The sequence below is a fragment of the Hyperolius riggenbachi genome, chromosome 5, assembly GCF_040937935.1.
Source record: "Hyperolius riggenbachi isolate aHypRig1 chromosome 5, aHypRig1.pri, whole genome shotgun sequence".
Taxonomy (NCBI): Eukaryota; Metazoa; Chordata; class Amphibia; order Anura; family Hyperoliidae; genus Hyperolius; species Hyperolius riggenbachi.
Genome location: NC_090650.1, coordinates 206,268,910 through 206,290,414, shown reverse-complemented (window position 1 = coordinate 206,290,414; position 21,505 = coordinate 206,268,910). Strand labels below are relative to the sequence as shown.

General features: G+C 42.0%; 2 protein-coding genes across 2 annotated transcripts in view; one reads left to right on the top strand and one right to left on the bottom strand.

Moving 5' to 3' along the window:
* Window positions 1-21,505, top strand: part of LOC137518572 (bromodomain-containing protein 4-like) — a 170,769-nt gene that overhangs the window by 5,898 nt on the left and 143,366 nt on the right. Inside the window, exon 3 of the mRNA XM_068236621.1 lies at window positions 7,327-7,395. Within this exon, the coding sequence (XP_068092722.1) occupies window positions 7,327-7,395 (69 nt within the window). The remainder of the gene's footprint in view (window positions 1-7,326; window positions 7,396-21,505) is intronic.
* Window positions 10,159-13,567, bottom strand: LOC137518252 (uncharacterized). Its single transcript, XM_068235851.1, has 3 exons — window positions 13,384-13,567; window positions 11,370-11,532; window positions 10,159-10,870 (listed from the first exon to the last, which is right to left on the bottom strand). The coding sequence occupies exons 1-3, from the start codon at window positions 13,565-13,567 to the stop codon at window positions 10,159-10,161; spliced, it is 1,059 nt and encodes a 352-aa protein (XP_068091952.1).

Genomic DNA, 21,505 nt, shown 5'->3' with positions numbered 1-21,505 from the left:
CTGATTAACTGCCTTTGTGGATTTCCACATAATGTTTGTGGGCCTTTAGGACTGGGTTGGGAATCGGTGCAATAGGTGTAACAGAACAAGGCGGCCGCTCTAGGTCGTCTTGGCTGAGTCTAGTCAATTGACCAGCTGACTCTTTCTTAACCACTTAATGACGAACAGACTTATAAAAACGTCCTGCTAGAGCCTCTTAACGGCTCCGGGAAGTTTTTATAAGTCAAACAGTGTTGCTGCCACTGTGCACGCTCCTGCGCGTGCACATGCATTCCCGTGTGCATGCGTTCCCGTGCACATGCATTCCCACGTGCGTGCATGTGATATTAGTGGGGGGGGGGGGAACCAAAGAAAAAATACCTTTATTTCCAAATAATATAATATTTATATTATATAATATATATGCAGATAAAATGTGTGGGTTTTCTGTACAGTAGCAGTGTTTATATTAAAACTATAGGGGATAAAATTGGAGAAAGTATTTTTTTTTCTTTTTTCCCCCTTTAAAATGCATAGAAAATAAAGTAATTGCTGAAAACAAAGATCAACCTCAAAAAGCCTAATCGGCGGTGAAAAAAACAAGATATATAGATCATTTCATTGTGATTAGTAGTGATTAAGCTTTTGGCAAATGAAAGGGATGAGCACTGAAAGGTGAAAATCGCTCTTGTCCGTTGTCTCCAGACTAAAAATCTACTCGGCAGCACTGAAAAGGCTTGGTTTTTCTTTAACTGTTTCACGACATCAGGACTTTGTTTTTCTTACCCAAGCCTTATTTTTAGCTGCACAGAAAAAAATCTGCCTGGGAATTTTACCCCTGATGCTGTACAAAGCACGATGGGATTTCTGATGTTCTTGTTGCCTAGTGCGTGCAACTGGGAAGGGTGATCAGGACACAGAGCAGTTAGAACTGTTTCAGGCTCCCTGTCACCTCCTTTCAACCAAAAAGATGGCTGCCCCCATGAAATCACAAACATTTGCCTGTTCTTTTAAAACAGGGTGGGTAAGAGTTTATATTGCCTATTTTAATTAAAATAACGTAACTTAATGAGAGTATGTTTAGTCTAATGTTCCTCTTTAATGACTTTGTAAGGCCTAAAGGTGGCCACACACGATACAATAAAATGATCCGATTTTACAGTAATTCGATAAAAACGATCGGATCTCCCGAAAAAAATCGAAAGCTTTTTTTTCATTCGACTGAAAAATCCGATCGGATTTCCCGTTATCTTCGATTTTAATCGATCCGGAATGCCAGATATTTTTCTTCAAACATTCTGAAGATTGTATGGTGTGTGTTGGATTGTCAGTTTATTAATATACACACCCTAGCAATTTTGTCAGTTTCCAATAATTTTTATCATAATTGGGGGAAAAATTGAACATACATGTGTGGTACATTTGTCATATTTTTGAAATGTTACAATCAGTCAGAAAAATTTATTGCAATTCTTAAATTGAACAGATATTTAAAAAATTGTATGGTGTGTGTGGCCACCTTAAGGCTGCTTTCACAGTGGGATGTCACAGGTGCACGTTAGAGCAGCCTGTAACGCAGCCCACCGCACTGTAATGAAAAATCAATGGGCTGTTCACAGTGCCCACGTTGAGTTACATTGTAATGCTACACGTTCTGGGAAAGTGCAGCGTGCTGTAGTTATACTGGGCTTTAGCTGCGTTAGACTGCTTGCACATGCTCAATGACTAGCCACATGGCTAATTAATATTCACTGCACTGTGGTGAGGTAACTTGGACTCATAGTGTTGTTGTCCGGATCATGAATTATTATTATTATTATTTACTTATAAAGCGCCAACATATTCCGTACAATGTAAGAAAACAAACAAGGGATACATAATGATACAGACAATGATATACATCAAATATGAACACTGATACAAAATACAGCACTGCTGATTACAATTTGATTTAACATGATGACTAAAATGTTTAAATGTCTAACAGAGTGCAAGCAATTAAATGACACAAAAGGGTGAGAGCCCTGCCCTTGCGAGCTTACAATCTAAAGGAATGGGGTGGAATCGTTCATTTGAACCAGATCTTTTTTGTGAGTCGAATCATCTGGATCATCACAATGAACGATTCAGTTCACAGTGGATGTCTGTCTGGAAGAAACGGGAACATACAGAATGTACAGTGCAGGGAAAGTCGTTTCCTGCTAGTCATTTCACCCCCAGTCTGCTTCCCTAGTAAAATGATTCAAATGATTTGGTTCAAAGATCCAGATCTTTTCAATTATCCGATTTGAATCATCTGAATACTTGAAAAATATCCGGACTTCCCATCACTATCCTGGAGCGGCTGTTCTATCAATATAGATAGAACGAAAACAGCGCACCAAGAGCTGCATAACGCGGCTCAATCTGACGTCCAACTTCAACACCGCCATGCGTTGCATTAGGGGCACGTTATGCGACCTTAACGTCCCCTAAAACGCAACGTCTTGGTGTGAATGAGGCCTAAAACTACAGGTGAAACTCAAAAAAATTTGAATATCATGCAAAAGTTTGTCAGTAATTCTGAACCAGACTATTTAAAGGCTCAGGAATCCTTTGGAGGTGTTTTGGATTAATTATCTGATTAAAGTCTAACACTTTGAGCCTAGAATGTTGAACCTTTTTCATAATATTCTAATTTTTCCTAAATTTTGATTTTGGGGTGTTCATAATCTGTAAGCCATAATGATCAAAATTATAACAAATGCTTGATATCTCGCCTTGCATGTAATAAGTCTATTTTATGGTTCTCCTTTTAAGTTGAGTTGCTGACATAAATAAAAAATTTTTTTGAACAATATTATTCTAATTTTTCGAGTTTGAGACCACAGTCAAATCAATATTTTGAGACCACATTAGGTCTCTTTATTAGGCCAAAGAAGCTTTAATAGCGCAATCAGACTTCAGGCACAAAAACAAGAACATGAAAAAAAATCAAGGAGTACAACATGACATATAGCTGCACAATACTGTGCTACCAAGTGATGTCACCAGTACACAATGGGATAAACCGGACCTCTAAAGAACGTGTGGCTCAACCACCTGTGCTCTGTGGATAACCATGCTGTGTGATTCACATCCCAATACAAGTAGTAATCCAGCCAATACAATACAATCTAAGGACAAGCACGCTGCTCATAGATCATTCTACTATACTGTTACCAAGTATAATATATATACCACCATAATAAAAATTTAACATCTCCAAAAGCTAAGTTCAAGAACCAGAATGTGAAACCGGAATGAAGTGAGCATACATTAATAGGTAAACTACCTGTCTGCAGAGTCATCCAAAAAATAGGGCCAGAACTGCAACAGATGGCAGAAATTCTTACCGTTAAATCAAAGTCCAAGTATGAACGGCAAGAGGCAAAAGGTAAGTAAAATGGTATACTAGCGGTTCACTGGGGAGAAAGGACACTTCTGGACAAACACTAGTCAGAGATACAGTAGCTTGCAAAAGTATTCGGCCCCCTTGAAGTTTTCCACATTTTGTCACATTACTGCCACAAACATGAATACATTTTATTGGAATTCCATGCGAAAGACCAATACAAAGTGGTGTACACGTGAGAAGTGGAACGAAAATCATACATGATTCCAAACATTTTTTACAAATAAATAACTGCAAAGTGGGGTGTGCGGAATTATTCAGCCCCCTGAGTCAATACTTTGTAGAAACCACCTTTTGCTGCAATTACAGCTGCCAGTCTTTTAGGGTATGTCTCTACCAGCTTTGTACATCTAGAGACTGAAATCCTTGCCCATTCTTTTTTGCAAAACAGCTCCAGCTCAGTCAGATTAGATGGACAGCGTTTGTGAACAGCAGTTTTCAGATCTTGCCACAGATTCTTGATTGGATTTAGATCTGGACCGTGACTGGGCCATTCTAACACATGGATATGTTTTGTTTTAAACCATTTCATTGTTGCCCTGGCTTTATATTTAAGGTTGTTGTCCTGTTGGAAGGTGTACCTCCGCCCTAGTCTCAAGTCTTTTGCAGACTCCAAGAGGATTTCTTCCAAGATTTCCCTGTATTTGGCTCCATCCATCTTCCCATCAACTCTGACCAGCTTCCCTGTCCCTGCTGAAGAGAAGCACCCCCAGAGCATGATGCTGCCACCACCATATTTGACAGTGGGGATGGTGTGTTCAGAGTGATGTGCAATGTTAGTTTTCCGCCGCACATAGCGTTTTTCATTTTGGCCAAAATTCAATTTTTGTCTCATCTGACCAGAGCACCTTCCACATGTTTGCTGTGTCCCCCACATGGCTTGTGGCAAACTGCAAATGGGACTTCTTATGCTTTTCTGTTAACAATGTTTTTTCTTGCCATTCTTCAATAAAGGCCAACTTTGTGCAGTGCACTACTAATAGTTGTGCTATAGACAGATTCCCCCGCCTGAGCTGTAGATCTCTGCAGCTCGTCCAGAGTCACCATGGGCCTCTTGACTGCATTTATAATAAGCGCTCTCCTTGTTCGGCCTGTGAGTTTAGGTGGACGCCCTTGTCTTGGTAGGTTTACAGTTGTGCCATACTCCTTCCATTCCTGAATAATCTCTTGAACAGTGCTCCGTGGGATGTTCAAGGCTTTGGAATTCTTTTTGTAGCCTAAGCCTGCTTTAAATTTCTCAATAACTTTATCCCTGACCTGTCTGGTGTGTTCTTTGGACTTCATGGTGTTGTTGCTCCCAATATTCTCTTAGACAACCTCTGAGGCTGTCACAGAGCAGCTGTATTTGTACTGACATTAGATTACACACAGGTGCACTCTATTTAGTCATTAGCACTCATCAGGCAATGTCTATGGGCAACTGACTGCACTCAGAGCAAAGGGGGCGCCACTTTGTATTGGTCTTTCACGTGGAACTCCAATAAAATTGATTAATGTTTGTGGCAGTAATGTGACAAAATGTGGAAAACTTCAAGGGGGCTGAATACTTTTGCAAGCCACTGTATTTGACATACGAGCGGCTGCTGCAAACTCTGTGCCACCAACCCACTTTGCCGACTTGTGTCTGGAATAGGGGAGGGGTAAGAGTTTCCGCCCATCCTGGCAGCGTCTAGTCACCTTGTGACGACGTCCCTGACCGTATACTTGGCACCTCAGTGTCGAGGTGCTGTGTTGCAAAGGCATCTGGATCGTGGTCTGATGGGTACATCTGGGTGTTGTGATCAGCTCTGCCCCACATGGGACATAGGGCTATATTCACTAAACTGCAGTAACTGTAAGCAAAACACATGTAAAGCTTTATGTGCGAGTAGCGCGTAATGCATTGCAGTACTTTATCACATTGTCATAGTGTGGCATTATTATCATCGTGTGGTAAGGCTTTACGCACATTATTCGGCTTACCGCAGTTTAGTGAATAGACCCTCTATTTCGGCTTGCTACAGAGAAAGTGTCGGAACAATGTAGGTTGTGTGTTCCGAGGGAGTGGTTTCATGTTGGCCGGGGTCACACATGTTCTTTAGCAGTCTGGTGTTCCCCTTTTGTGTGCTGTTGACAGCACTTAATAGCACAGTGTTTTTCAGCTGTAAAGGTGGCCATACAATCATTTGATTTTTCTCAATTGATTCCTTGCAGATTCAATCATTTGCTGGGAATAGATTCCCAAAAATTTCAGATCGATCGACTTTTGATTTATTTTAACCAAAAATCGGTTGAAAGAATCAATCGGACAGGATGGAAATTTAAAACAATCGGGGGCTGGGTTAGGGCATTGGCAGATTGATGGCCTATAGCTTTGCATTGCATCAAACAGTGCAACTCTACAGTTCAATAGATTCCATGCTGGAATCTATTGGAAATTGATGTGCAGTGTACGGTAAAAATCGATTCCTTTTGAATCAATTATTTTCAGAAAGGAATTGGTCGTTTTTGGAACATTGAGTGGAAATCTTTAAGTGTACGGCCAGCTTTAGTAATGTTGTGCACTCATGGATTTGTTTTTGTTTTTTTTTCTTTTAGATTGTCCCACTAGAGCTGTTTTCCTTGATAAAGAGACCCAATGTGGTTTAGAAATGTTGGCTTCAATGTGTTTTTTTCTAAGGGATAGTTTAGAGTGCTCAGTTGCGTTGCAGAATAATTCTGCAGGTCAACTCATTGCTCATACAATCATGTGGGCCTGTTCACAGTGCTGCGTTGTAACTGATCATGTTATTCTACCAGCACCCAACCCCCAACCCGCTTTCTAGGGAATTTGGTACCTGCAACCCGATAAAAATCAAGACAGGTATCCGACTCGCATTTCAGGTAACCCGCAGATACCCGACCCGATGCAGGCCTCTACTTTTAGAGAGCACTCAACGGATCTCTCTCCCACTGTATATGTGCTTGACTTAGAGCATAAACCTAGGTGAGAAAATACTTACACTTGAAGGGACCTAAGACCTTAGCTGTGAGGAAGAGAAGTACATGACAATCATGACTGAAGTGCCCATTAACGATACAATGCAGCAAACTATCGACCTTTCGATCATTCAGATCGGATAGTGTTGATGGTGCCAGTCGACAAAAAATCACATTATCAATCTTTTCTCAGATCTGTTTTTCAGATGTATTCTATTTTAACCACTTCAGGACCAGCACCCTCTGCCCCCTTAAGGACCAGATGGTGCTGGTCCAGTAAACCGCCGCTTCCCGACTAATCGCCGCTAAAATCCGCCGGTCATGGCGCTCTGTCCCTGCCACAGGCTGCTCTCTCTGCCGTCGCTATGACGGCAGAACGCTGTGCGCCGGTCAGGAGCCGCTTTCATTGGCTCCTGACCCTGTCACTCCATGTAAGCCAATGGGAACGGCTTACATGAATGACAGGAGCCAATGAAAACTGCTCCTGCCTCGGCTCACAGTGCTCTGCCGTCAGAGGCGGCAGGGCAGCACATTGCGGCGGGTAGAAAGCGGTGAGAGCGGCGGGGGCACGCGGTGAATGGGACGTAGAGTTTACGTCCGGTCAGAACCGCAGCCCCCCTAGTTAAATTATCGGATCGTTTTTGCTTTTTGTTTTTTATCCCAGATTTGGTCCTGATTGATTCTTTCTTCTGCGGACAATTATTGGATCTGAAGTTCAGTTGTTCGCTAAAATTGTATCATTAATAAACAGTGTGGATTTTGGTTCCTTAAAACAGTCCTGATTATGAGGACTGGGTGTATAAGCTTTTTTTTTTTTTTTTTTTTTTTTTTTTTTTTTTTCCATAGGGACATTGAACACTTCGTAAAATTATGATCTGATTATTGTATAAAAAAGTGCAAATGGTCTTCTTTTTTTTTAATTGTTCAATAACCATCTTAACTATTGTATGTTCTAGATTTGTAATATCACGTGTGCATCAGCACTTAATCTTCAAAGTCACTTTTTGGGTGCAAAACATAAAAAGGTAAGCCAATATATAAATGATGAAAACATAATTTAACAGTGTCTGTGGTATGTTTGCTTTAACTAGTTTACAGGACTCATCCATAATTTACATGCCCTAGCCCTAACACTTTGATACCACAAATGGGTGTAAACTCTGGCCAAGGAGTGATATTGCATCCATTTATCAGAGAAGTATTAGTGACAGCATGCATGCTTTTCCAAAACACACACACTCAATTTGTTTGTTTTTGTTGTTGTTTTTTTTTTTTATTGTGCAAACGGAAGTGCATGCATGTTGCTTGAGTTGTAAGTTCAGTGTCATGGATCCTATTGTGTTTAAAGGGAACCTAAACTGAGGAGTTGGATTTTTCCTTTTAAAGTAATACCAGTTTCCTGACTCTCCTGCTGATCCTGTGTTTCTAAGGGCTTGTTTCCACTGTTGCAGAAAAAAATCGTTCTGAATAATCGCGTACGATTTTTCTGATATGCGAAAAATCGCATAAAATATTCTATGCGAATTTTATGCGAATTTTCGCACACGAAATTTCTGAAAGCTGGTTTTGCCTAGCAACAACAGATTAGTGACAATGTCCTGACTGATGACAACTTCCTGCTTTTTTTTTTACCTTCTTTGTTGGTTGTAGTAGTCGAGAGAGAGAGGAGGTGTTTTATGCTGCTGTGTTTCAAAATGAATCCTTTGATTCCTATCCTTGCTTTTGAGGAGGTTTTGGTAGTAGGAATGCTAGGTATGCTAATGATGCGGCTGCAAAATATGAGGAGGAGAAGAAGGATTGCACGTAGACAGCACAGATACTGGGTGCATCCGATCCTTATTGAGAGGCCTCTCAAAGGCCAATTTTCAATGCTGTACCGAGACCTGAGAGTCCATCCTGAGAAGTTCTTCATGTACACTCGCATGTCTATACCTATGTAAGTACCATTGTGTGTTGTATTTGTAAATACTGTATCTAATATGTAATTAGATTGTTTTGGTACAAAAATTTGTTTTTTTCCCTCCAAGGTTTGATAAACTGCTCCACATTGTCGGTGTAGATCTGAAGAAGCAGGACACCTACTTTCGCCTTGCTATCTCTCCTGAGGAGCAACTATTGGTGACTTTAAGGTAATAGAACCATATATTCAACCTAAGTATATATATATATATATATATAGATATATATAGATATATATAGATATATATAGATATATATAGATATATATAGATATATATAGATATATATAGATATATATAGATATATATAGATATTTATAGATATATATAGATATATATCTATCTATCTATCTATATATATATATATATATATATATATATATATATATATATATATATATATATATATATATATATATATATATATATATATATATATATATATATATATATATATATATATATATATATATATATATATATATATATATATATATATATATATATATATATATATATATATGTATGTGTAATAGCAGCAAGGGAAGGTCAGGAGTAGTGTAGACATATCATGAGTGGAGTAGGTGATAGGTGACTTACCTGTGTTTAGAAATTCAGCTTATCCTCTGTTGATGGTGGCCCTTGACCTATGCCTTGTGGCCACCTCTATTGCAGCTGTGAAAGCTTGTACCAGGACCAGGTTTGTAGAAGGGGGAGCCAAAATCACTTGGCTCTAAAGTTAATATTGTGTTGTAAAGCAGAGAGAATTATCACAAAGGGGAATCGTTTGTGGGATCGTAGTTCATGTAGTTATATAAGCACATTGTGTGCACTTGTGTGTCTTTACCTTGATGAAATGGACAGCTATGCAGTGTTTGTGTTTTTGTATTGTACAAACTGGAAATGGCAAGGGACATGACATTTGAGACAATAAGCTACAATACAAGTAATTAACATAACTTTTTATTTTATTTTTCTTTGCAAAATAACACCTTTGTTATTGGTAATTTCCATGACCAACAAAATCAAAGCAGACTTGAACGCACAAACATCAGATCGCTCAAATGTTGTAGTAAACTTTATATTAACCAATAGTCAACAATAATTGAAAAGAACAGGTGTCAATTGTTTTTCCACATTTAAACATAGAAAAATGTAGAGAACGCCATAGGTCATGTCAATGTGTGACAATGTACTACATGGAATGTAGCACAGTTGACCTAAAGAAGTGTAGTCGAGTAAACAATAGTTTTTTTGCTATAATATGAACAACACAACAGGTAACAAATCACGTTATAAATGTAAACGTATATTTGTTACCTTTTGTGTGGTTCATTTTATGCGTAGCCAAATTGCACTGTACTCCCAAAAAAACCTCTCTAGCTCATATTCACCGGCGAATTGTAAGGTTCTTGAAACCGAAGTTGGCTTCCTTTGAACTAGTCCATTCCACAATACTTTTGGTGATGCACATGGAAGACATACGTCTGATTTTCCGATTCCTACAGTGAGTCCATTGTGGCATGGAGTAGGACAAGAGAAGATGCTTTTCTCTCCAGAAGTGAGTACCCTCCAGGGACGTTGTTTACCATGCACTGTCTGCACCTTTAAATTTACATGAACGTACTATGTTTTTTTTGTAAAAGCAAAAAAAATACATTTGCAGTAGAAGGTGGAAAAACCTTCTGTATCCTAACGATCCTCTATGTTCCCTCTGTATAAAAAAAGTAACATTCAAAAATATTTTATTACTAAATACTAAAACCAAACTAAAACATTTGGCGATCCACAACAATGTTACATGTGAATTTTTTTTTAGTACAGAACATCTCACTCATCCTTGTCATCCAAGCTAAATAAAGACTGTGTGAAGGAAGGTTCAGATTGCATGTAATCGGAACGTTGAGCAGGTTGCAAAGTATGATATGTTGGGTTCGGTAGGGTGTTGGCACCCATACTGTTTACAGATTGGGTTTGTGGGTTGGTGTTTGATTGGTTTGTACGATAAGGTTGTGCAGGTGGTCTGTACAACTCTTGCTGCATTTGACCATACCTATTCCCATCGTTACCTAGTGCCCGTTGTTGCTTGGTCTGAGTTTTAGTGACATATTTTCTACACAGATTAATCAGATCGGCATGAAATTCTGGGAAAAATTCGGAATCAATTTTTTTAAGATGTGGAATAGCTGACTTAACTATGACATATGAATCACTTTCTTCCCTCTCTATGTATTGCATCTGCTTGTCTTTGTTGTCTTTCAAGTATTCCAGTAGTCCTTGGAATGGAGCATTGTCCCCAACATCTTTCTCAGCTTGGACTACTTTTCTTGAGCTTGTCACTTTAGTTTTCTTAGCTGCTGTCACACTCTCACTACTACTGGTCGATTTCAGAGACCTACGAGTGTTTGCCGCTTGTTCATCAGAATTTGTCATGATGTTCAGGTCACTTGCATCTCCGGATGAATTTATGCTCATTTGAGTATCATCAACATCATCATCCACATTAATAGTTTGTGGAGTTAGCGGCAAGCTATCCTCTGTGCTAGAATTAAAAAAAAATAAAAAAAATAAATGACTATACAGATATACACTACAGACCCAAGGTTTGGACACACCTTCTCATTCAAAGAATTTTCTGCATTTTCATGACTATGAACATTGATGGACCGCAGAGTGAACTCAAAAGGGCCAACTAGAGCAAAGTATCCCTGGGAACTCGTTACAATGTCGGAAGACCATTTTTGGTGACTACCTCTTGAATCTCATCAAGAGAATGCCAAGAGTGTGCAAAGCAGTAATCAAAGCAAAAGGTGGCTACTTTGAAGAACCTATAATATAACATATTTTTACTTGTTGCACAATTTTTGATTATGTACTATACTTCAACATGTATTATTAATAGTACAGTTACCTTTTAGTGTGAATCAACAATGTTCATAGTCATGAAAATGAAGAAAACTCTCTGAATGAGAAGTTGTGTCCAAACTTTTGGTCTGTACTGTACATACACAAGATTAGTATATGGATGCATTGTAACTTACCTTCTAGCCTCGAAGCATGGAATAAGAAAGGTGAGCAAGTCATAATGGCGGTATTTGGGCTTGAAATGTGCACCAGCTCCACTACGTTCCATTTTTTTTTGTTTTTCAAGTTCCTTTTTGAATGTGTCCTTGAGGGATCTCCACTTCATTTTCACTTCCTCTACTGTTGAAAAAGCACAAAAGAAATTTTTGTTTATTAAATGCCATGTGAAAACATACAAGAAATATGATCTTTGTATAACATCAACTATATTTCATATTCATTATTTTTTTTACAGATTTCTGGCTACAGGAAATTCTTATGCATCTTTGCATTTCGCCTTTCGCTTAGGCAAAGCCACCATATCCAACATAGTTAAGAACACCTGCAAAGTTTTGTGGAGCAGACTCCATGCCACCTACATGCCTGTTCCAGACACGTCAATGTGGGAGGACATTGCACAAAAATTCTGGAAAAACTGTAGTTTTCCAAATTGTGTAGGTGCCATTGACGGTAAACATATTAGGCTTGTGATGCCTCCAGCAAGTGGTACTAAGTTCTTTAATTATAAAAAATATTTTTCTATTGTTTTAATGGCTGTCGCAGATTCTGAGTACCGCTTCATCTATATCGACGTAGGTGCATATGGTAGTTCCAGTGATTCTTTTGTGTTTAGACATACAAATTTCCATTACGCTCTGGAAGATGGATCACTGAACTTACCAACTCCTACACCCTTACCTCGCACCACTTCACCTCCATGCCCATACGTATTTGTGGCTGATGAGGCCTTCGCCCTCTCTACTCATGTCATGAGGCCATACGGATGCAGAGGCTTAACCGATGTGAAAAGAAATTACAACACTCGCCTAACGTACGCAAGAAGGATGGTAGAATGTGCCTTCGGCATCTTAAGTAACAAATGGCGAGTGCTCCACACTGCTATCAATTTAAAGACCGATACTGCTGTAGCAGTGGTGAAGGCAGCATGTATCTTACACAACTATCTGAGGTACCATGAACCGTGTACCATGGATGATGTTGATACAAGGCCCCTCCAGGATGTGACAACTGTTGATAATGGTAGGTCTGCAAATCAGGCCCTATTTTATCGTGATCACCTAGCCAATTATTTTAATTCTCCTGAAGGTGTGATGTCCTATGAGGAAAATACCATGTAAAATGTTATAAATGTGTGTGCAATAGAAACTGTGTTCAACTTTGTTTCTACTTTTTCCCATGGCAATTAAAAAAATAAATTTGCCTTGTCTGCAAAGTATTGCATTGCTTTTAATTTTTAATTTAACCACTGAGATTGTATACAACATTGTACACAAAAGTGGAGTGTATAACTGGGGCCATACTAAACATACTACTACTGCTGCAACACTACTAGTGGCGAATGTACACATAATAGGCCCTATAGAGCCCTCTGCTGCACCTGGGGCCCGGGTGTGGTCACTACATAAAAATACTACTACTGCTGCAACACTACTAGTGGCGAATGTACACATAATAGGCCCTATAGGGCCCTCTGCTGCACCTGGGGCCCGGGTGTGGTCACTACATAAAAATACTACTACTGCTGCAACACTACTAGTGGCGAATGTACACATAATAGGCCCTATAGAGCCCTCTGCTGCACCTGGGGCCCGGGTGTGGTCACTACATAAAAATACTACTACTGCTGCAACACTACTAGTGGCGAATGTACACATAATAGGCCCTATAGAGCCCTCTGCTGCACCTGGGGCCCGGGTGTGGTCACTACATAAAAATACTACTACTGCTGCAACACTACTAGTGGCGAATGTACACATAATAGGCCCTATAGAGCCCTCTGCTGCACCTGGGGCCCGGGTGTGGTCACTACATAAAAATACTACTACTGCTGCAACACTACTAGTGGCGAATGTACACATAATAGGCCCTATAGGGCCCTCTGCTGCACCTGGGGCCCGGGTGTGGTCACTACATAAACATACTACTACTGCTGCAACACTACTACTCATAATAAACAGCCATTTCACTTACTTTTGAGATTTTGCTGTTTTGGTGTCATTTCGTTCCAATTGCTGAAAAAAGATGACGCAATCTCTTCCCAAAGTCTTCTGGCCATATGAATGTCTTTGTAATCTTTGTGTCCCTTGTCATACAAGCAGGGGTGCGCCTGTATCTGAGCTACCAGCTCCTCTATATCATAAACACTCCTCTGCATGTTGACAGCTTGCTTTCTCTATCTCTCTGTCGATCGGAGGAAACAGGAAGAGGAAATACATCATCATCAGCATGCTGGGTACAACGGTCCGAATCGCTTAAACTATGCGAAATATCGCGTTCGTATGCGATGCCATTGAAATATATTACAGGCGATTCGTGGACGAATCGCGCACGACGGGCGAAAATCTGATGCAGGGTCTCAGATTTTTTTACGCATGCCGACGCGCCAGAAAATTCGCATAGAGTGGAAACAGGTCCATTCACTACTATTGGTTTTAAAATGTATGCGAATTTTCTGAGCAGAAAAACTGAGAGCAAACGCACAAGTGGAAACCTAGCCTTATACTTTTAGCCACAGCCCCTGAACAAGCATGCAGATCAGGTGCTCTGACTGAAGTCAGACTGGATTAGCTGCATGCTTGTTTTCAGGTGTGTGATTCAGCCACTACTGTAGCCAAATAGATCAACAGGACTGCCTAGCAACTGGTATTGTTTAACCACTTCAGGACCACAGTCTTTTCGCCCCTTAAGGACCAGAGCCTTTTTCTCCATTCAGACCACTGCAGCTTTCACGGTTTATTGCTCGGTCATACAACCTACCACCTAAATGAATTTTACCTCCTTTTCTTGTCACTAATACAGCTTTCTTTTGATGCTATTTGATTGCTGCTGCGAGTTTTACTTTTTATTATATTCATCAAAAAAGACATGAATTTTGTCAAAAAAATGACTTTTTTAACTTTCTGTGCTGACATTTTTCAAATAAAGTAAAATTTCCTATACATTTGAGCGCGAAAGTTATTCTGCTACATGTCTTTGATAAAAAAAAAAACATTCAGTGTATATTTATTGGATTGGGTAAAAGTTATAGCGTTTACAAACTATGGTGCCAAAAGTGAATTTTCCCATTTTCAAGCATCTCTGACTTTTCTGCGCACCTGTCATGTTTCATGAGGGGCTAAAATTCCAGGATAGTACAAATACCCCCCAAATGACCCCATTTTGGAAAGAAGACATCCCAAAGTATTCAGTGAGAGGCATGGTGAGTTCATAGAAGATTTTATTTTTTGTCACAAGTTAGCGGAAAATGACAGTTTGTGACAAAAAAAAAAAAAAAAGTTTCCATTTCTTCTAACTTGCGACAAAAAAAAATGAAATCTGCCACAGACTCACTATGCTCCTCTCTGAATACCTTGAAGTGTCTACTTTCCAGAATGGGGTCATTTGTGGGGTGTGTTTACTGTCCTGGCATTTGGGGGGTGCCTAATTGTAAGCACCCCTGTAAAGCCTAAAGATGCTCATTGGACTTTGGGCCCCTTAGCGCAGTTAGGCCGCAAAAAAGTGCCACACATGTGGTATTGCCGTACTCAGGAAAAGTAGTATAATGTGTTTTGGGGTGTATTTTTACACATACACATGCTGGGTGGGAGAAATATCTCCGTAAATGACAATTTTTTTATTTTTTTTACACACAATTGTCTATTTATAGAGATATTTCTCCCACTCAGCATGGGTATGTGGAAAAATACACCCCAAAACACATTATACTACTTCTCCTGAGTACGGCGATACCACATGTGTGGCACTTTTTTGCACCCTAACTGCGCTAAGGGGCCCAAAGTCCAATGAGTACCTTTAGGATTTCACAGGTCATTTTGAGAAATTTCGTTTCAAGACTACTCCTCACGGTTTAGGGCCCCTAAAATGCCAGGACAGTATAGGAACCCCACAAATTACCCCATTTTAGAAAGAAGACACCCCAAGGTATTCCGTTAGATGTATGGTGAGTTCATAGAAGATTTTTTTTTTTTGTCACAAGTTAGCGGAAATTGATTTTAATTGTTTTTTTTTCACAAAGTGTCATTTTCCGCTAACTTGTGACAAAAAATAAAATCTTCTATGAACTCGCCATTCTCCTAACGGAATACCTTGGGGTGTCTTCTTTCTAAAATGGAGTCATTTGTGGGGTTCCTATACTGCCCTGGTATTTTAGGGGCCCTAAACCGTGAGGAGTAGTCTTGAAACCAAATGTGGCAAAATGACCTGTGAAATCCTAAAGGTACTCATTGGACTTTGGGCCCCTTAGCGCACTTAGGGTGCAAAAAAGTGCCACACATGTGGTACCGCCGTACTCAGGAGAAGTAGTATAATGTGTTTTGGGGTGTATTTTTACACATACCCATGCTGGGTGGGAGAAATATCTCTGTAAATGACAATTATTTGATTTTTTTTACACACAATTGTCCATTTACAGAGAGATTTCTCCCACCCAGCATGGGTATGTATAAAAATACACCCCAAAACACATTATACTACTTCTTCTGAGTACGACGATACCACATGTGTGACACTTTTTTGCAACCTAGGTGCGCTAAGGGGCCTAACGTCCTATTCACAGGTCATTTTGAGGCATTTGGATTCTAGACTACTCCTCACGGTTTAGGGCCCCTAAAATGCCAGGGCAGTATAGGAACCCCACAAGTGACCCCATTTTAGAAAGAAGACACCCCAAGGTATTCTGTTAGGAGTATGGTGAGTTCATAGAAGATTTTTTTTTTGTCACAAGTTAGCGGAAAATGACACTTTGTGAAAAAAAAAACAATACATATCAATTTCCGCTAACTTGTGACAAAAAATAAAATCTTCTATGAACTCATCATACACCTAAAAGAATACCTTGGGGTGTCTTCTTTCTAAAATGGGGTCACTTGTGGGGTTCCTATACTGCCGTGGCATTTTAGGGGCCCTAAACCGTGAGGAGTAGTCTTGAACCCAAATGTCTCAAAATGACCTGTGAAATCCTAAAGGTACTCATTGGACTTTGGGCCCCTTAGCACAGTTAGGCTGCAAAAAAGTGTCACACATGTGGTATCGCCGTACTCAGAAGAAGTAGTATAATGTGTTTTGTGGTGTATTTTTACATATAACCATGCTGGGTGGGAGAAATATCTCTGTAAATGACACATTTTTTTATTTGTTTTACACACAATTGTCCATTTACAGAGAGATTTCTCCCACCCAGCATGGGTATGTGTAAAAATACACCACAAAACACATTATACTACTTCTCCTGAGTATGGCGATACCACATGTGTGACACTTTTTTGCAGCCTAGGTGCGCTAAGGGGCCCAACGTCCTATTCACAGGTCATTTTGAGGCATTTGTTTTCTAGACTACTCCTCACGGTTTAGGGCCCCTAAAATGCCAGGGCAGTATAGGAACCCCACAAGTGACCCCATTTTAGAAAGAAGACACCCCAAGGTATTCCGTTAGGGGTATGGTGAGTTCATAGAAGATTTTATTTTTTCTCACAAGTTAGTGAAAAATGACACTTTGTGAAAAAAACAATAACAATCCAATTTCCGCTAACTTTTGACAAAAAATAAAATATTCTATGAACCCATCATACACCTAACAGAATACCTTGGGGTGTCTTCTTTCTAAAATGGGGTCACTTGTGGGGTTCCTATACTGCCCTGGCATTTTACGGGCCCAAAACTGTGAGTAGTCTGGAAACCAAATTTCTCAAAATGACTGTTCAGGGGTATAAGCATCTGCAAATTTTGATGACAGGTGGTCTATGAGGGGGCAAATTTTGTGGAATCGGTCATAAGCAGGGTGGCCTCTTAGATGACAGGATGTATTGGGCCTGATCTGATGGATAGGAGTGCTAGGGGGGTGACAGGAGGTGATTGATGGGTGTCTCAGGGGGCGGTTAGAGGGGAAAATAGATGCAATCAATGCACTGGGGAGGTGATCGGAAGGGGGTCTGAGGGGGATCTGAGGGTTTGGCCGAGTGATCAGGAGCCCACACGGGGCAAATTAGGGCCTGATCTGATGGGTAGGTGTGCTAGGGGGTGACAGGAGGTGATTGATGGGTGTCTCAAGGTGTGATTAGAGGGGGGAAATAGATGCAAGCAATGCACTGGCGAGGTGATCAGGGCTGGGGTCTGAGGGCGTTCTGAGGTGTGGGCGGGTGATTGGGTGCCCGCAAGGGGCAGATTAGGGTCTAATCTGATGGGTAACAGTGACAGGTGGTGATAGGGGGTGATTGATGGGTAATTAGTGGGTGTTTAGAGGAGAGAATAGATGTAAACAATGGATTTGGGAGGTGATCTGATGTCGGATCTGCGGGCGATCTATTGGTGTGGGTGGGTGATCAGATTGCCCGCAAGGGGCAGGTTAGGGGCTGATTGATGGGTGGCAGTGACAGGGGGTGATTGATGGGTGGCAGTGACAGGGGGTGATTGATGGGTGATTGACAGGTGATCAGTGGGTTATTACCCGGAATAACAGATGTAAATATTGCACGGGCAAATTGATAAGGGGGGGGGGTCTGAGGGCAATCTGAGCGTGTGGGCGGGTGATTGGGTGCCCGCAAGGGGCAGATTAGGGTCTAATCTGATGGGTAACAGTGACAGGTGGTGATAGGGGGTGATTGATGGGTAATTAGTGGGTGTTTAGAGGAGAGAATAGATGTAAACAATGGATTTGGGAGGTGATCTGATGTCGGATCTGCGGGCGATCTATTGGTGTGGGTGGGTGATCAGATTGCCCGCAAGGGGCAGGTTAGGGGCTGATTGATGGGTGGCAGTGACAGGGGGTGATTGATGGGTGGCAGTGACAGGGGGTGATTGATGGGTGATTGACAGGTGATCAGTGGGTTATTACCCGGAATAACAGATGTAAATATTGCACGGGCGAATTGATAAGGGGGGGGTCTGAGGGCAATCTGAGCGTGTGGGCAGGTGATTGGGTGCCCGCAAGGGGCAGATTAGGGTCTAATCTGATGGGTAACAGTGACAGGTGGTGATAGGGGGTGATTGATGGGTAATTAGTGGGTGTTTAGAGGAGAGAATAGATGTAAACAATGGATTTGGGAGGTGATCTGATGTCGGATCTGCGGGCGATCTATTGGTGTGGGGGGGTGATCAGATTGCCCGCAAGGGGCAGGTTAGGGGCTGATTGATGGGTGGCAGTGACAGGGGGTGATTGATGGGTGGCAGTGACAGGGGGTGATTGATGGGTGATTGACAGGTGATCAGTGGGTTATTACCCGGAATAACAGATGTAAATATTGCACGGGCGAATTGATAAGGGGGGGGTCTGAGGGCAATCTGAGCGTGTGGGCAGGTGATTGGGTGCCCGCAAGGGGCAGATTAGGGTCTAATCTGATGGGTAACAGTGACAGGTGGTGATAGGGGGTGATTGATGGGTAATTAGTGGGTGTTTAGAGGAGAGAATAGATGTAAACAATGGATTTGGGAGGTGATCTGATGTCGGATCTGCGGGCGATCTATTGGTGTGGGGGGGTGATCAGATTGCCCGCAAGGGGCAGATCAGGGGCTGATTGATGGGTGGCAGTGACAGGGGGTGATTGACGGGTGATTGACGGGTGATTGACAGGTGATTGACAGGTGATCAGGGGGGATAGATGCATACAGTACACGGGGGGGGGGGGGGTCTGGGGGGGGGTCTGGGGAGAATCTGAGGGGTGGGGGGGTGATCAGGAGGGAGTAGGGGGCAGATTAGGGACTTAAAAAAAAAATAGCGTTGACAGATAGTGACAGGGAGTGATTGATGGGTGATTAGGAGGGTGACTGGGTGCAAACAGTGGTCTGGGGGGTGGGCAGGGGGGGGTCTGAGGGGTGCTGTGGGCGATCAGGGGGCAGGGGGGGGGAAATCAGTGTGTTTGGTGCAGACTAGGGTGGCAGCAGCCTGCCCTGGTGGTCCCTCGGACACTGGGACCACCAGGGCAGGAGGCAGCCAGTATAATAGGCTTTGTATACATTACAAAGCCTATTATACACTGTTGCAGCGGCGATCCGGATGCCAGTAACCCGCCGGCGCTTCCGAACGGCCGGCGGGTTACGGCGAACGGGGGGCGGAGCCAGTCCCCGGCGGCTGATCGCGTCACGAATGACGCGATCGCCGCATAGCCACTCCCGCAGCCGCCCCCGCCGATGGGCGTATTGCGGTCGTTTGGGCCCGGACTTTGCCGCCGCCCATCGGCTGGGGGCGGTCGTTAAGTGGTTAAAAGGAAACATCCAAATCCCTCTCAGTTAAGGTTACCTTTTTTAAAGATGTTTAGAGTGATAGTTCCAGGAACATACGCTGGTAATGCTGGGCATACACGGCTCGATTCTGAGCTGATAAGATGGTTAGATAGATAATTTCCGACATCTCCGATCACCGTTCGATCGTTTTGCTGCTCGATTTGTCATTGAAGTGAATTGAAAAAAGATAATAAAAATGAGTGGAAGATAAGAGAATCGAACGGGCAAAACGATTGGGCGCAGAATCGAGTACCAGAATCAACCCGTGTATTCCCAGCATAAGAGCTTGTTCACACTACAAGAGCTTTTCTAAGTGCTTTGTGATTTTAAAAGCTCTTGCTAATGTAATCCTATGTGTGTTCTCACTGGAGCAATGTGATTTTGTAAAAATCCCCCATAGCATTGCATTGGCAAGAGCTTTTCTAAATCACTAGCACTTAAAGGACAACTGTAGAGAGAGGTATATGGAGGCTGCCATGTTTCCTTTTAAGCAATGCCAGTTGCCTGGCAGCCCTGCTGATCCTCTAATACTATTAGCCATAGCCCCTGAACAAGCATGCAGCAGATCAGGTGTTTCAGACTTTAAAGTCAGATCTGACAAGACTAGCTGCATGCTTGTTTCTGGTGTTATTCAGATACTACTGCAGAGAAATAGACCAGCAGGGCTGCCAGGCAACTGGTATTGATTAAAAGGAAATAAATATGGCAGCCTCCGTATTCCTCTTACTTCAGTTCCCCTTTAAAAAGCTTTTGTAGTGTGAACAAGCCTTAAAGAGAACCCGAGGTGGGTTTGAAGAATATTATCTGCATACAGAGGCTGGATCTGCCTATACAGCCCAGCCTCTGTTGCTATCCCAAACCCCCCTAAGCTCCCCCTGCACTCTGCAATCCCTCATAAATCACAGTCACGCTGCTGACAAACAGCTTGTCAGAGCTGGCTGTGTTTATCTCTATAGTGTCAGTCTGCTGCTCTCCCCACCTCCTGCAGAACTCCAGTCCCCGCCTGCATCCCTTCCCTCCCTGCTGATTGGAGGGAAGGGACGGGGGCAGGGACCGGAGCTATGCAGGAGGCGGGGGAGCAGCTGAGACTGACACTACAGATGTAAACACAGCCTCACACCACGGCTGTGATTTATGAGGGATTGCAGAGTGCAGGGGGACCTTAGTGGGGTTTGGGATAGCAACAGAGGCTGGGCTGTATAGGCAGATCCAGCCTCTGTATGCAGATAACATTCTTTAAACACACCTCGGGTTCTCTTTAAGATATGCTGTATGGCTATAGCTGAGAAGGGTGTGCTGTCCAGTGGGGGATGAATGATGGGTAGTGGACATGCAAAAGGTGTTCTGTGACTTTTTAAAAAAACCAGAAGGGAATGTGTTCATTGTTTGGCTAGTGATCTTCTCTGCTCTGGCTCAACGCTAAACAACATTGTGGGAAGCTGTATATGTGCTAGGTTCGCAGCCTAACCAGTCCAAAAAGATTGTCCCAGCCAAGGATTGTTTAGCTTGTTGTGTATGAGGGTTAAAACCTCATGCAAAAGCTGGATAATCCTTGATCTGAAGAGTCATTTTGGAACACCTTGGCTCAGAATCTACCATGTGCACTGCTACCTTATTCAAGCCGTTTAGCTATCAGCTGTGGCAGATCGGTGAACAACAAGTAAGCACATTGTGCTGTTTTGTTTCATGTGCCGCAGGATGCCACTCAGATCGTTTACCACCCGTTGTCTTTCCTTTCCATATTAACAGCACATGCTGCTGGCAAATAGCCGAATATCTGGTCTCTGCAGCGCTTCTACTCAGAAATTATTAAGAAGCATTATTGAAAGTGCTTGTGAGGCTTTATAGTAGTCCTATAGTTACCCCAAGACATGTATTA

Bases quoted from the DNA above. Each gene is read 5' to 3' on its own strand.
- LOC137518252 (XM_068235851.1), bottom strand. From the start codon at position 13,567: ATGCAGAGGAGTGTTTATGATATAGAGGAGCTGGTAGCTCAGATACAG. The intron at 11,533-13,383 runs GTAAGTGAAATG...CTTTTTCAACAG, and splicing joins AAAACAGCAAAATCTCAAAA to TAGAGGAAGTGAAAATGAAG. The intron at 10,871-11,369 runs GTAAGTTACAAT...TTTTAATTCTAG, and splicing joins CCATGCTTCGAGGCTAGAAG to CACAGAGGATAGCTTGCCGC.